The sequence below is a fragment of the Mytilus californianus genome, unplaced genomic scaffold, assembly GCF_021869535.1.
Source record: "Mytilus californianus isolate M0D057914Y unplaced genomic scaffold, xbMytCali1.0.p SCAF_2, whole genome shotgun sequence".
Classification (NCBI taxonomy): Eukaryota; Metazoa; Mollusca; class Bivalvia; order Mytilida; family Mytilidae; genus Mytilus; species Mytilus californianus.
The window spans coordinates 43,400,015-43,416,606 of NW_026262668.1; the positions used below are offsets into that span (position 1 = coordinate 43,400,015).

Genomic DNA, 16,592 nt, shown 5'->3' on the forward strand with positions numbered 1-16,592 from the left:
GTATCTAGTTTAAAAAATGTGTCCGATGACCTCGCCAACCAACCAAGATGGCCGCCATGGCTAAAAATAGAACATAGGGGTAAAATGTAGATTTTGGCTTATATCTCTGATTTATCTCAAAGCATTTAGAGTAAATCTGACATAGGGTAAAACTGATTATCAGGTCAAGATCTATCTGCCCTGAAATTTTCAGACAAATCTGACAACCTGTTGTTGGGTTGCTGCCCCTAAATTGGTAATTTTAAGGAAATTTTGCAGTTTTTGGTTATTATCTTGAATATTATTATAGATAGAGATAAACTGTAAACAGCAATAATGTTCAGCAAAGTAAGATCTACAAATAAGTTGTCATGACCAAAATTGTCAGTCGACCCCTTTAGGAGTTATTGCCCTTAATAGTCAATTTTTAACAATTTTTTGTAAATTTTTGTAATCTTTTACAAAAATCTTCTTCTCTGAAACTACTGAGACAAATTTAACCATACTTGGCCATAATCATTATTAGGATATCTAGTTTAAAAAATTTGTCCGATGACCCCGCCTTCCAACCATCATGGCCGACTTGGTTAAAAATAGAACATAGGTCTGAAACTAAAGTATTAAGAGCAAATCTGACAGGTGGCAAAAATGTTCATCAGATTTAGATTTATCTGCCCTGAAATTTTCAGACAAATCCGACAACCCGTTGTTGGGTTGCCACCCCAGAGTTAGTAATTTTACAAAAATTTTGCAGTTTTTTGTTATTATCTTAGATATCATTATAATATCTAATATCTAATACTATTAATTATGATTTTAACCTTATTTTATATGATTTCCAAAGCATCAGTAAATACAGGTGAGCGACACAGGCTCTTAAGAGCCTCTAGTTGGTTATTATCTTGAATATTATTATAGATAGAGATAAACTGTAAACAGCAATAATGTTCAGCAAAGTAAGATCTACAAATAAGTCAACTTGACCAAAATGGTCAGTTGACCCCTTAAGGAGTTATTGCCTTATATAGTCAATTTTTAACCATTTTTCGTAAATTTTTGTAATCTTTTACAAAAATCTTCTCCTCTGAAACTACTTAGACAAATTTAACCAAACTTGTCCACAATCATCATTAGGGTATTTAGTTTAAAAAATGTGTCCGATGACCCCGCCCGTGAACCAAGATGGCCAACATGGCTAAAAAATAGTACATAGGGTGAAATGCAGTTTTTGGCTCATATCTCTGAAACCAAAGCATTTAGAGCAAATCTGATGAAAATAAAATTGTTCATTAGGTAAAGATCTATCTGCCCTGAAATTTTCAGACCAATCAGGCAACCCGTTGTTGGGTTGCTGCCCCTGAATTGGTAATTTTAAGGAAATTTTGCCGTTTTTGGTTATTATCTTGAATATTATTATAGATAGAGATAAACTGTAAACAGCAATAATGTTCAGCAAAGTAAGATCTACAAATAAGTCAACTTGACCAAAATGGTCAGTTGACCCCTTAAGGAGTTATTGCCCTTTATAGTCAATTTTTAACCTTTTTTCGTAAATTTTTGTAATTTTTTACAAAAATCTTCTCCTCTGAAACTAATAAGACACATTTAACCAAACTTGTCCACAATCATCATTAGGGTATCTAGTTTAAAAAATGTGTCTGATGACCCCGCCCGCGAACCAAGATGGCTGACATGGCTAAAAAATAGTACATAGGGTAAAATGCAGTTTTTGGCTCATATCTCTGAAACCAAAGCATTTAGAGCAAATCTGATGAGAATAAAATTGTTCATTAGGTCAAGATCTATCTGCCCTGAAATTTTCAGACCAATCAGGCAACACGTTGTTGGGTTGCTGCCCCTGAATTGGTAATTTTAAGAAAATTTTGCAGCTTTTGGTTATTATCTTGAATATTATTATAGATAGAGATAAACTGTAAACAGCAATAATGTACAGCAAAGTTAGATTTACAAATAAGTCAACATGACCAAAATTGTCAATTGATCCCTTAAGGAGTTCATAAATTTTGTAAATTTAAGGCCAAGTTCATTATAAATAGAGATAATAGTAAGGAGCAAGAATGTTCAGTAAAGTAAGATCTACAAACACATCACCATCACCAAAACACAATTTTGTCATGAATCCATCTGTGTCCTTTGTTTAATATGCACATAGACCACGGTGAGCGACACAGGCTCTTTAGAGCCTCTAGTTATCTTGAATATTATTATAAATAGAGATAAACTGTAAACAGCAATAATGTTCAGCAAAGTAAGATCTACAAATAAGTCAACATGTTTAAAATGGTCAGTTGACCCCTTAAGGAGTTATTGCCCTTTATAGTCATTTTTTAAACCATTTTTCTGAAATTTTTGTAATTTTTTACAAAAATCTTCTCTGAAACTATTTAGACAAATTTAACCAAACTTGTCCACAATCATCATAAGGGTATCTAGTTTAAAAAATATGTCCGATGACCCCGCCCGCGAACCAAGATGGCCGACATGGCTAAAAAATAGTACATAGGGTAAAATGCAGTTTTTGGCTCATATCTCTGAAACCAAAGCATTTAGAGCAAATCTGACAGGATAAAATTGTTCATTAGGTCAAGATCTATCTGCCCTGAAATTTTCAGACCAATCAGGCAACACGTTGTTGGGTTGTTGCCCCTGAATTGGTAATTTTAAGAAAATTTTGCAGCTTTTGGTTATTATCTTGAATATTATTATAGATAGAGATAAACTGTAAACAGCAATAATGTTCAGCAAAGTAAGATCTACAAATAAGTCAACATGACCAAAATGGTCAGTTGACCCCTTAAGGAGTTATTGCCCTTTATAGTCAATTTTTAACCATTTTTCGTAAATTTTTGTAAACTTTTACAAAAATCTTCTCCTCTGAAACTACTAAGACAAATTTAACCAAACTTGTCCACAATCATCATAAGGGTATCTTGTTTAAAAAATGTGTCCGATGACTCCGCTGGCGAAACAAGATGGCCGACATGGCTAAAAAATTGTACATAGGGTAAAATGCAGTTTTTGGCTCATATCTCTGAAACCAAAGCATTTAGAGCAAATCTGACAGAATAAAATTGTTCATTAGATCAAGATCTATCTGCCCTGAAATTTTCAGACCAATCAGGCAACACCTTGTTGGGTTGCTGCCCCTGAATTGGTAATTTTAAGAAAATTTTGCAGCTTTTGGTTATTATATTGAATATTATTATAGATAGAGACAAACTGTTAACAGCAAAAATGTACAGCAAAGTTAGATCTACAAATACGGCAAACATGACCAAAATTGTAAATTGACCCCTTAAGGAGTTATTGCCCTTTATAGTCAATTTTTACAATTTTCATAAATTTTGTAAATTTTTGTAAATTTTTACAAAGTATTTTCCACTGTAACTACCAGGCCAAGTTCATTATAGATAGAGATAATAGTAAGGAGCAAGAATGTTCAGTAAAGTAAGATCTACAAACACATCACCATCACTAAAACACAATTTTGTCATGAATCCATCTGTGTCCTTTGTTTAATATGCACATAGACCAAGGTGAGCGACACAGGCTCTTTAGAGCCTCTAGTTAGTGCATAACTTTTTTGCTGTAGCACTTAGATAGCAAAAGCAGCATACTAATCTCAACTTTGACCTTTAATTTCTGAATTTACAGTACAAACCTTGCTTGTCATATTCAAATTCGCAGCAAATATAGGTCACCCATTTCAACCACAAAAAATTTAAATCATATATTGTATATTTTGTAGAAGCTGTGATATGTAGTACCTGTACTGTGATACAGGATTGTATACAAGACAATGAAACTTCCAGATATCAGTGTGTGTAAGTATTCATCATTATAGTCAAAAAGTGGTATATTCAGATTTATATACATAACATTGAAGATTACAATTAAGTAAAGTGATATTCAAGTTCTGTTAAAAATTATTTGGCTCCAGTTTTAATAAAAGGAACATGTCACTGACTTTGAATGATTTGCATATTTTTCATGTTAAAATTTTGCCATTTTAATTTCAACATTTGCATTCTACTATTCAAATACACACAGGCGAGACATATCTCTGTCTCAATATTTTTTTTGTAAGTTTAAATAAATGTGTTTAGTGTTTTAAGTCCAGAATGCAATAATACATGAAAAGGAGAACAAAAATTCCCCAAAATATTTAAGAAATAATCTAAGGCTTGCATGAATTATTTCTTAAATACCACTAGAAAAAATGTGTTCAATCCTAATAATTCTTTACCCAAACATATTTATTTGTTGGCTACTATTTACTGACAAATCCACAGTTGCCATGTCTTAACTAAGGAGTGAGACGCCATGTTTAATGTGCGAATGATGCAATAGAAAAGAAAATGAAACAACACCTACCTCAAAACTCTATTTTAATGCGATATTATCTGAATTTAGAGCGTACACGTAACGGAATAATCTTCAGCTTGAGAGATTTTATTTGTATGACGTTAATGCGCCAATATCATTCATGAAACTTCGCAGAATTTTGTTTTATTTTGATTTTATACATATTTTAAAATCTTAACCATTAATTGTCCCCCGCGTAACGCGTTGCGGGGGACATGGAAATACCGGGCGTCCGTCCAGTCTTGTTAGCGCTCTTGTTGGTTGACTAATTATGGCTTCAATATAAAATCTATTGTCTAATCTAATGTCTTTACTAATCTATAAACAAAACCCACCAAGTAACATGTACCTGAAAATAATATAAACAAAATAATAGAAAACACAATAGTTAACAATCTAATCCTCTTCTCTTTTCATTAGAAATGTTAATGTCCAAAATAATAACGAAAATAAAGGCAATTGAAATGTCATAATATCAAGTAGTATTTATCTGATCTTTCTTCTCCTTTTTCATTTGTTTTTAGCTCACCTGGCCAAAAGGGCCAAGTGAGCTTTTCTCATCACTTGGCGTCCGTCATCCGTAAACTTTTACAAAAATCTTCTCCTCTGAAACTACTAAGACAAATTTAACCAAACTTGTCCACAATCATCATTAGGGTATCTTGTTTAAAAAATGTGTCCGATGACCCCGCTCGCGAACCAAGATGGCCGACATGGCTAAAAAATAGTACATAGGGTAAAATGCAGTTTTTGGCTCATATCTCTGAAACCAAAGCATTTAGAGCAAATCTGATAAAAATAAAATTGTTCATTAGATCAAGATCTATCTGCCCTGAAATTTTCAGACCAATCAGGCAACCCGTTGTTGGATTGCTGCCCCTGAATTGGTAATTTTAAGAAAATTTTGCAGCTTTTGGTTATTATCTTGAATATTATTATAGATAGAGATAAACTGTAAACAGCAATAATGTACAGCAAAGTAAGATCTACAAATAAGTCAAACATGACCAAAATTGTCAATTGACCCCTTAAGGAGTTATTGCCCTTTATAGTCAATTTTTTACAATTTTCATAAATTTTGTAAATTTTTGTAAATTTTTACAAAATATTTTCCACTGTAACTACTGGGACAAGTTCATTATAGATAGAGATAATTGTAAGCAGCAAGAATGTTCAGTAAAGTAAGATCTACAAACACATCACCATCACCAAAACACAATTTTGTCATGAATCCATCTGTGTCCTTTGTTTAATATGCACATAGACCAAGGTGAGCGACACAGGCTCTTTAGAGCCTCTAGTTTTTTTTTATTGTCAGTTACACCAATTAAAAAAGGCTTGAATTCAAAAGTCCTTTTTCAAAACAACGTAAGTATCTTGTCCAGAAGCACCATGCTTTGTAAGAACATTGGCGATTTGTTCATTAGTCTGAATCCATTTAATTTCTTTAAGCTCTCCACCTTGAAGCAATTGCTTTATTGCATTGATTTCAACCCTCAATCTCTTCTCTCCAACGGGTCCATCAGAGTATATTGCATGATAAAGGTCTTTGTTATCAAGTAGCTTGTCACACAAGTTTTAAATCATTGCTTGGCACAGTTAAGCTTTATATGTAGTATTTTTTGAAAAATGTCCTGCTTCATTCTGTTTCTATGGTCTGGCACACTTTACAAGTTTCACCTTTCTACCTTTTCTGTGCTTAATGGCAATACAGCACAAAACAGCTGTAAATGCACAATGTTAGGATATAGTGAACAGTGAAAATTTGGATTGAAAATAAAAAATACAGAAAAAGATGACCAAGGCACCCTACCAACCTTGCTACTAAGACCCTCTTTAACTTTTCCCATGACTCAAAACACCTAAACATATAAATTCTAAAGCCAGAAGTATGAAGACATATTTTATAATATCTTAGTAGGTTACTCAATGCTAGGAAAAAATAAGATTGAGTTATCTTTCTTTATTTGGGTGTGCTCCTTCTTTGGAGGATAATAAACAGTACGTAGAAGATGTAAATACGATCAACAATATGGCTGCCGATTTTGTTATTTTCGTATAAAAAATGAAGGCAGTCGATGAAAAATACGTCTTAATTTGCTATTTATTTCACGGAAAACAATAAGAGCAATGTTTTTAACGAGTTGATTATGGTTTTCGACTTTCTGTCAATTACGTTTTCTCCATGAAACTACGGTAAACATTGCTAATTGTGCCCAAGTTGTATGAACATTTCTTCAAGTTCAAAAACAATCAAATGCCGACTGACCAATTCTATTTCAATGAATTAATGTTGATGATCATTAAATGACCCATCCGATAAACGGATTACCTATAACAACAGATTATGACACCTGTTGTAACCGTTGATTAGCTTGGGGTCGTAAACAAAGTCATATACTTGTGGCCAGGTAAATTTTCGTAATTGGCTGATCATATCAATACGCACAAAATATATACCAATCGATCTTCAAAAAAGGCAGAGCGCCCTGCAATCTGTACAAAGGGCACAGGGCGGCACTCGGGAAAGGGCGGGCGGACCGCCCTGTGAAAACGACCTAGCTGGAACACTGACAAAACAAGTTACTGGAGTATGCTTCAATTCATGCTATTTATGCATTAATTCCTTAAACAGATCTGCTAAAGATATTACACAATCCACACCATCAGCTAAGGCCAAGGCTTCACTTGCCAAAGTACTACGAACAACCCTTCTCAATTTCTTTGACTGCCAAGTGATGGGGTTCACTTTACCATCATCGCCCATCAAAAAGACAACATAACCACCTTGACTTCCACCATCTGGAAGATTTCCAAATGAAGCATCACTGAACAACATAAATTTCACATTATGTCCAAGATTCTGGAATTGCAGTGAAACAGGACTATTTTGCACCTTCCTTATTATCTTATTGACTTTCTTTAGATCTTCAATAGTGCTAGTCTTAATTTTTGATGAAATGGCAGCAACATCAAATGCAATGTCTGCCCTGTTGATGAAAGAGGAGACGTTTTAACTCTGTCTTTATCTATTAAAACAGTCTTCAACATTCTGACATAGTCTTTCTGGCTGAGAACAATAGTTTCATTTTCTTGGCTGAGATCAAGACCCAAATATTTGAAAGACTCACAGGATTCTTTCCCTACCTTTGAACATATCCCTAATTCTGGATACAACACTTTCCTCAAAGGATCTGGATCCTGCCCAGAGAAAGTCATCTACATGAACTGCTAGGACACCAGTCAAACTTTTTTCATTATACCAATAAAATACTGCTGAATCAATCTTTGACACTGTTCCTCCACAATCTAGCAATGTTGTTTTAACTTTTTAGTACCACTTTAAGGATGCATCAGCAAGACCATATACACATTTGTTTAGTCGCCAGACTTTACCATTTGCTTTAGCTTCTTTAGGAGGTCTCAAGTAGACTTCTCTTTGCATTTTCTCTCCTTGAAGGAAAGCAGTTTTAATATCCACTGAATTAATTGACCATCTCTTATTAGCAATAATTGATATAATCAGTCGTAGAGACTGCTTTTCACATGTTGGAGAATTCTTTGGTATCTCATCTAGGCTGTCTTCTTCAAAACCTTTTGCTTCCAATCTAGCTTTTCTATGAAATTCGTTTTCCAATTCTTTCATAGTATAAACCCACCTTGTGGAGATACAGTTTTGACCATTGTCTTCAACTTCTTCATACTCATTGTGCTTTCTCCAGTTATCCAGTTCTGCCTCTTTAGCTTCGGTAAAATCAATATCACTTAAAAGTACATCTTCATTCTCGTCTTCTGACTGGTTTACAACTTTTAAATCATTGACTGTTCTTAGATCAATTGAAATCTGTTCACCCCTAATATTTTCTGGCTGATTGTATTCTATATTGTACCAGCTCTTCTTATCAGTTGTAGCCTTTCCTGCCAAAGCCTAAAATTATTGCTTCTCTTGTGTCATTTTCACCAGTAATTTTAAAATTAACCATCTGATCCTTCTTTAATTTCATACAATCATTTGCCCGTGACTCAGCATTATGTTCCATACTTTCCTCATGTATATCATTCTCTGCCTGATCCAAATCAAGGCTGTATCTCTCATCAGATTCAGGACTATCTTCACCATTCAAACTACCATTCTGGCTACCAGCATGACTATCATCTTGATCAGCACTATCAGCAGCACTCTCGTCTGCAGATCCTTCAACATTTTCTTGGTTTTCATCATTGTCAGTTTCATTGTGAAGAGGCTCTTCATCATCACTCTCATAGTATACTAGGTCATGATCTGGTTCAGTGTTGTTGTTGTTGTTATAGGTTTGAGCTTGCAACTTATGCACATGAGTTGACTTTGCTGTATGCTTATGAGTAATCTTTTGTTTTCTTTCAACATCAATGTCTCTTTTTATTCTACTTTCATGTACGCGCACATATGTACCTCCATATCTTACAAAAACAACTACATGATCTTGACCTATTACCCAGCCAGGTCCTTTCCACTGATTGTCTCGAAGGAAGAAAACTTTGTCATCATTTTTGAATTTTTCTCCTGAAGGCCGGATTTGGTTACGTAGTGCCCTTCTAATTTTCTCAGAGGATTCTGCCGCAATAAATGCTTTTCTAGCTTCGTGTAAGCCAACTTGATGTTTTCCCATAACATTACTAATGGTTGTACCTTCTAATGCAGGAGGCTTGTTAACTACAGATGATGGCATGTTTGGGTTCCTTCCAAAAACTATTTGATATGGACTGTAGCCATACACGTTCAACAAACTTTTCTTAGCATGAACTGCCCAACTGACGGCAGTCTCCCATGAAAGATTAGAGCTCTCTCTCATTTTATCGATGGTTTCTGTTAGAGTTGCATTGAGTCTTTCAACTACTCCATTGGACCATGGACTGTATCCTGCTGTTGTTTTTAAAACATATTCAAATTTTCTGCCATGTCTCTAAATTTCTGTGAATTAAATTCACCTCCATTATCTGTATAAACACCAACTTCAGGTGCACCATAAACACCAACCCATATCTGCATGAACTTGTCTACAATAACTTTAGAATCCTTTCTTCTGATGATAGCAGCTGCACTCAATCTGCTGAATAAGTCAATAATATGTAGATAATAAAAGTTATGGTCAATTTCATGAAGGTCCATTGCCACAATTTGATTGAAATCATTTGCATGTGAAAAGGCAACCACTGGTTTGGCTTTTGGATGTTTGAACTTGTGGCAAATTAAACACTTTGAGCAGATATCTTTAAGAATTGTCTTTGTTTCAGAATCAACAGAACCAGCACTTTGCAAAAGGGATAAAAGTTTATCTGATGATGCATGTCCAAACTGCTTGTGCAACTTCAATAGAATCTCCCTTTTCTTCTTAAAAGATAATTTTGTATCAATGCACAAAACCTCCTCACTCTCATTTTTGTTTCTGTTTGTATATTGCTTGTCTTTAATGTTGATACAGTAATGACCACTTGAAGTTAGGTTCACATCCACTAACTGTCCAAACATGGTAACCTTGTCATTGCTGAGATCAAGGATAGTGCTTGCTCGCTTTAGAGAGGTTTTACTTAACAATAACGGTATTTCACAATCCACTACTTTTGTTTCAATTGAGCACTTAACTGACCCAATTAGTACTGGGATTTTCACTTTCTGATATGAGTATACTGTTTGTCCATCACCAAACTTTAATGGTACATGACTTTCAAAACAAGTAATTGGATGAAGCCCTGGATCAAGTGATTCTACAAATTCATACAACCATTTAGAACCAAATACTGTCTTACATGCAGTATCAATAACTGCGGCATTGTAGGCTTCTGCGACAAACACTGTTAGAGGCTTAAATTCCTGTGCTGAGGTTAATAATGTTATATTTACAGTTTCATTTAACTCATCACTCTCATGTTCTGTTAAATTTACATCAAGCTGCTTGTGAGGACAATCCTTGACCCAATGAAATTTGGAATCACATATTTTTATACGACCGCAAAAATTGAAAATTTTTTGGTCGTATATTGGTATGACGTTGGCGTCGTCATCGTCGTCCGGCGTCGTCCGAAGACACATTGGTTTTCGCACTCTAACTTTAGTTTAAGTGAATGGATCTCCATGAAATTTTACCATAAGGTTCAATACCACGAAAGGAAGGTTGGGATTGATTTTGGGGGTTATGGTACCAACAGTTAAGGAATTAGGGGCCAAAAAGGGGCCAAAAATAAGCATTTTTGTAACTTCCAGACAATAACTTGTGTGTAAGTGTATGGATCTCTCTGACATTGTACCACAAGGTTCCATATCACAAAGGGAAGGCTGTAATTGATTTTGGGGGTAATTGCCTCAAAATTTTAGGAATTAGGGGCCAAAAAAGGGGCAAAAAACAAGCATTTTTCTAGTTTCATGACAATAACTTGTGTGTAAGTGTTTGGATATTTCTGAAATTGTACTACAAGGTTCCATATCACAAAGGGAAAGCTGGAATTGAGTTTGTGGGTAATTGCCCGAAACGTTTAGGAATAGGGGGCCAAAAAGGGGCCAAAAATAAGCATTTTTCTAGTTTCCAGACAATAACTTGTGTTCAAGTGTATGGATCTCTCTGAAATTGTACTGCAAGGTACCATACCACAAAGGGAAGGCTGGGATTGAGTTTGGGGGTGATGAATCATAAGGGGGTTCAAAAAATTTGGGGGGGGGGGGGGGATTTTTTTTCTTTTCTTTTTTTTCTTTTTTTCCTTTTTTTTTTTCTTTTAAAATTTTCCATTTTAAGTTGGTTATTTCTGATTAATATTTAAAAGCAAATAATAATGATATGGTAGGAGATACACACCAAACAGGATGTGTAAATTATTATATAATAAGTATTGTGCAATAGCAAGAAATTTTCAATTGCACAGTATTGCACAATTGCAAGAAATCTTCAATTGCACAGTATTGCGCAATAGCAAGAAATCTTCAATTGCACAGTATTGCGCAATAGCAAGAAATATCCAATAGCACAATATTGCGCAATAGCAAGAAATTGTCAATTGTACAGTATTGCACAATAGCAAGAAATATTCAATTGCACAGTATTGTGCAAAAGAAGATACTTCGTATAAATTGCTTATTTCTTGATCAATTTCAATGGGGTTTTATTCTTGAATTCTTGGGGTTCTTTAATATGCTGAATCTAACCAAGTATTAAGTTTTTGGATTTTGGGCCCTGTTTTTAAATTGGTCCACATTGAGGTCCAAAGGGTCCAAAATTTAACTTTGTTTGATTTCATCAAAAATTGAATTATTGGGGTTCTTTGATATGCCGAATCTAACCGTGTATTTAGATTCTTAATTTTTGGTTCCGTTTTCAAATTGGTCTACATTAAGGTCAAAAGGGTCCAAAATTAAACTTAGTTTGATTTTAACAAAAATTGAATTTTTAGGGTTCGTTGATATGCTGAATCTAAACATGTGTTTAGATTTTTGATTATGGGCCCAGTTTTCAAGTTGGTCCAAATGGGGGTCCAAAATTAAACTTTGTTTGATTTCAACAAAAATTGAATATATGGGGTTCTTTGATATGCTGAATCTAACCATGATTTTAGATTTTTGATTTTTGGGCCCCATTATCAACTTTGTCCACATTGAGGTCAAAAGGGTCCAAAATTAAACTTTGTTTGATTTCATCAAAAATTGAATTCTTGGGGTTCTTTGATATGCTGAATCTAACCATGTATTTAGATTTTTTATTTGTGGACCCGCTATCAAATTGGTTCATATTGAGGTCAAAAGGGTCCAAAATTAAACTTTGTTTGATTTCATCAAAAATTGAATTATTGGGGTTCTTTGATATGCCAAATCTAACCGTGTATTTAGATTTTTAATTTTGGGCCCGTTTTTAAATTGGTCTACATTAAGGTCCAAAGGGTCCAAAATTAAACTTAGTTTGATTTTAACAAAAATTGAATTCTTGGGGTTCTTTGATATGCTGAATCTAAACATGTGTTTAGATTTTTGATTATGGGCCCAGTTTTCAAGTTGGTCCAAGTTGGGGTCCAAAATTAAACTTTGTTTGATTTCAACAAAAATTGAATATATGGGGTTCTTTGATATGCTGAATCTAAACATGTATTTAGATTTTAGATTTTTGGCCCAGTTTTCAAGTTGGTCCAAATTGGGGTCCAAAATTAAACTTTGTTTGATTTAAAAAAAAATTGAATATATGGGGTTCTTTGATATGCTGAATCTTACCATGTATTTAGATTTTTTATTTTGTGGGCCCACTATCAAATTGGTTCATATTGAGGTCAAAAGGGTCCAAAATTAAACTTTGTTTGATTTCATCAAAAATTGAATTATTGGGGTTCTTTGATATGCCAAATCTAACCGTGTTTTTAGATTTTTAATTTTGGGTCCCGTTTTTTAAATTAGTCTACATTAAGGTCCAAAGGGTCCAAAATTAAACTTAGTTTGATTTTAACAAAAATTGAATTCTTGGGGTACTTTGATATGCTGAATCTAAACATGTGTTTAGATTTTTGATTATGGGACCAGTTTTCAAGTTTGTCCAAGTTGGGGTCCAAAATTAAACTTTGTTTGATTTCAACAAAAATTGAATATATGGGGTTCTTTGATATGCTGAATCTAACCATGTATTTTGATTTTGGGCATTGGACCATAATAGGTAAATTAAAAAAATTGAAGTTCTTAGACCACATTCTTTCTGTGTCAGAAACCTATGCTGTGTCAAATATTTAATCACAATCCAAATTCAGAGCTGTATCAAGCTTGAATGTTGTGTCCATACTTGCCCCAACTGTTCAGGGTTCGACCTCTGCGGTCGTATCAAGCTGCGCCCAGCGAAGCATTTTATTACATCTTGAGACATTACCATTAAAGACTGGATTCATTTTAGTCTTAAGTCTACTAAAGTTGGTAGATCTATCAGCTCGATTACGAGGAAAATTTCTTCTTGAACTTTGACCTCTCTGATAATAGCCATCACTGACAAAAGCTGATTCTTCTTTAACAGTTACAACAGAGTCTCATTCTCCAGGAACATTTTGAGATTTTGATGCAAATATCCTATTCAAAGCAGATTTCATTGTGTTGAATTTAAGGTCAGAACATGCAGTTAATGCCAGCTGACGATAACTTTGACTTAATCCAGCATTGTCCAGAAGTTTAAAAGCTAGAATTGCGTCTGGAAGTCCCATATCATATGTCTTACATTTATTATATCTCTGCTCAAATTCAATGATATAATCAGACATGCTTCCATCCTCTCCTCTGTGGAACTGATCAAATACAGTATAAGCAGCATAAGCCTGATCTATTTTATCCTTCTCAAAAAGCTTGTCCAACTCAGTTATTAGCTTATCTACTCCTTCATCAACATTTAAATCACTGGGATCTACTTCTAGGGCTACTTCCCTTGGTTTTCCTTGTAACGACAAAGCTAAAGCAAAACCTCTCTTCTTCTTGTCCAGATTAGTCACGAGTTGCCACATTTTTACCTCATTTTTCCATTGTTGATAACTCTTATCTTTGGTCAAACCTGGTGGGTTCTTGTAACTAGGTGCTGTTGCCATCTTTTTAGCTCACCTGGCCCGAAGGGCCACGTGAGCTTCTCTCATCACTTGGGCGTCCGTCGTCCCTCGTCCGTCGTCGTTAGCTTTTTACAAAAATCTTCTCCTCTGAAACCACGGGGCCAAATTTAACCAAGCTTGGCCACAATCATCATTAGGGTAGCTAGTTTAAAAAATGTGTCTGATGACCCCGCCAACCAACCAAGATATCCGTCATGGCTAAAAATAGAACATAGGGGTAAAATGTAGATTTTGGATTTTATCTCTGAAACCAAAGCATTTAGAGTAAATCTGACAGGGTAAAACTGATTATCAGGTGAAGATCTATGTGCCCTGAAAATTTCAGACAAATCTGACAACCTGTTGTTGGGTTGCTGCCCCTGAATTGGTAATTTTAAGAAAATTTTGCAGTTTTTGGTTATTATCATGAATATTATTATAGATAGAGATAAACTGTGAACAGCAATAATGTTCAGCAAAGTAAGATCTACAAATAAGATGTATGACCAAAATTGTCAGCCATACCCTTTAGGAGTTTTTGCCCTTAATAGTCAATTTTTAACAATTTTTCGTAAATTTTTGTAATCTTTTACAAAAATCTTCTTCTCTGAAACTACTGAGACAAATTTAACCATACTTGGCCATAATCATTATTAGGGTATCTAGTTTAAAAAATTTGTCCAATGACCCTGCCAACCAACCATCATGGCCAACTTGGTGAAAAATAGAACATAGGGGTAAAATGCAGTTTTTGGTTTATATCTGAAACTAAAGCATTTAGAGCAAATCTGACAGGTGGCAAAAATGTTCATCAGATTTAGATTGAGCCCCTGAGTTAGTAATTTTACAAAAATTTTGCAGTTTTTATACGACCGCAAAAAAATTTTTGTGGTCGTATATTGGTACGACGTTGGCGTCGTCGTCGGTGTTGTCGTCGTCTGAAGACACATTGGTTTTCGCACTCTAACTTTAGTTTAAGTGAATGGATCTCTATGAAATTTTACCACAAGGTTCAATACTACAAAAGGAAGGTTGGGATTGATTTTGGGGGTTATGGTACCAAGAGTAAAGGAATTAGGTGCCAAAAATAAGCATTTTTGTAACTTCCAGACATAACTTGTGTGTTAGTGTATGGATCTCTCTGACATTGTACCACAAGGTTCCATATCACAAAAGGAATGCTGGGATTGATTTTGGGGATAATTGCCTCAAAATTTTAGGAATTAGGGGCCAAAAAAGGGGCAAAAAACAAGCATTTTTCTAGTTTCATGACAATAACTTGTGTGTTAGTGTATGGATCTCTCTGACATTGTACTACAAAGTTCCATATCACAAAAGGAATGCTGGGATTGATTTTGGGGGTAATTGCCTCAAAATTTTAGGAATTAGGGGCCAAAAAAGGGGCAAAAAACAAGCATTTTTCTAGTTTCATGACAATAACTTGTGTGTAAGTGTATGGATCTTTCTGAAATTGTACTACAAAGTTCCATATCACAAAGGGAAAGCTGGAATTGAGTTTGGGGGTAATTGCCGAAACGTTTAGGAATTTGGGGCCAAAAAGGGGCCAAAAATAAGCATTTTTCTAGTTTCCAGACAATAACTTGTGTTCAAGTGTATGGATCTCTCTGAAATTGTACTGCAAGGTACCATATCACAAAGGGAAGGCTGGGATTGATGATGGAGGTAATTGCCTCAATATTTTAGGAATTAGGGGCCAAAAAGGGGCAAAAAACAAGCATTTTTCTAGTTTCGGGACAATAACTTGTGTGTAAGTGTATGGATCTTTCTGAAATTGTACTACAAGGTTCCATATCACAAAGGGAAAGCTGGGTTTGAGTTTGGGGGTAATTGCCCTAAACGTTTAGGAATTTGGGGCCAAAAAGGGGCCAAAAATTTTTTTTTTCTAGTTTCCAGACAATAACTTGTGTTCAAGTGTATGGATCTCTCTGAAAGTGTACTGCAAGGTACCATACCACAAAGGGAAGGCTGGGAATGTGTTTGGGGGTGATGAATCATAAGGGGGTTCAAAAAATTTTCTTTTTTTCCTTTTTTTTTCCATTTTAAGTTGGTTATTTCTGATTTATATTAAAAGCAAATAATAATGATATGGTAGGAGATACACACCAAACAGGATGTGTAAATTATTATATAATAAGTATTGTGCAATAGCAAGAAATTTTCAATTTCACAGTATTGCACAATAGCAAGAAATCTTCAATTGTACAGTATTGTGCAATAGCAAGAAATATCCAATAGCACAATATTGCGCAATAGCAAGAAATTGTCAATTGTACAGTATTGCGCAATAGCAAGAAATATCCAATAGCACAATATTGCGCAAGAGCAAGAAATTGTCAATTGTACAGTATTGCGCAATAGCAAGAAATATTTAATTGCACAGTATTGTGCAAAAGAAGATACTTCGTATAAATTGCTTATTTCTTGACCAATTTCAATGGGGTTTTATTCTTGAATTCTTGGGGTTCTTTAATATGCTGAATCTAACTGTGTATTTAGTTTTTGGATTTTGGGCCCCGTTTTTAAATTGGTCCACATTGAGGTCCAAAGGGTCCAAAATTAAACTTTGTTTGATTTCATCAAAAATTGAATTATTGGGGTTCTTTGATATGCCGAATCTAACCGTGTATTTAGATTCTCAATTT

General features: G+C 34.6%; 1 protein-coding gene across 1 annotated transcript in view; it reads left to right on the forward strand.

Annotated features, from left to right (window-relative positions):
* LOC127728000 (mucin-16-like) overlaps positions 1-16,592 on the forward strand; it is a 295,239-nt gene that overhangs the window by 266,336 nt on the left and 12,311 nt on the right. Inside the window, exon 50 of the mRNA XM_052235153.1 lies at positions 3,749-3,824. Coding sequence (XP_052091113.1) covers positions 3,749-3,824 — 76 coding nt within the window. The remainder of the gene's footprint in view (positions 1-3,748; positions 3,825-16,592) is intronic.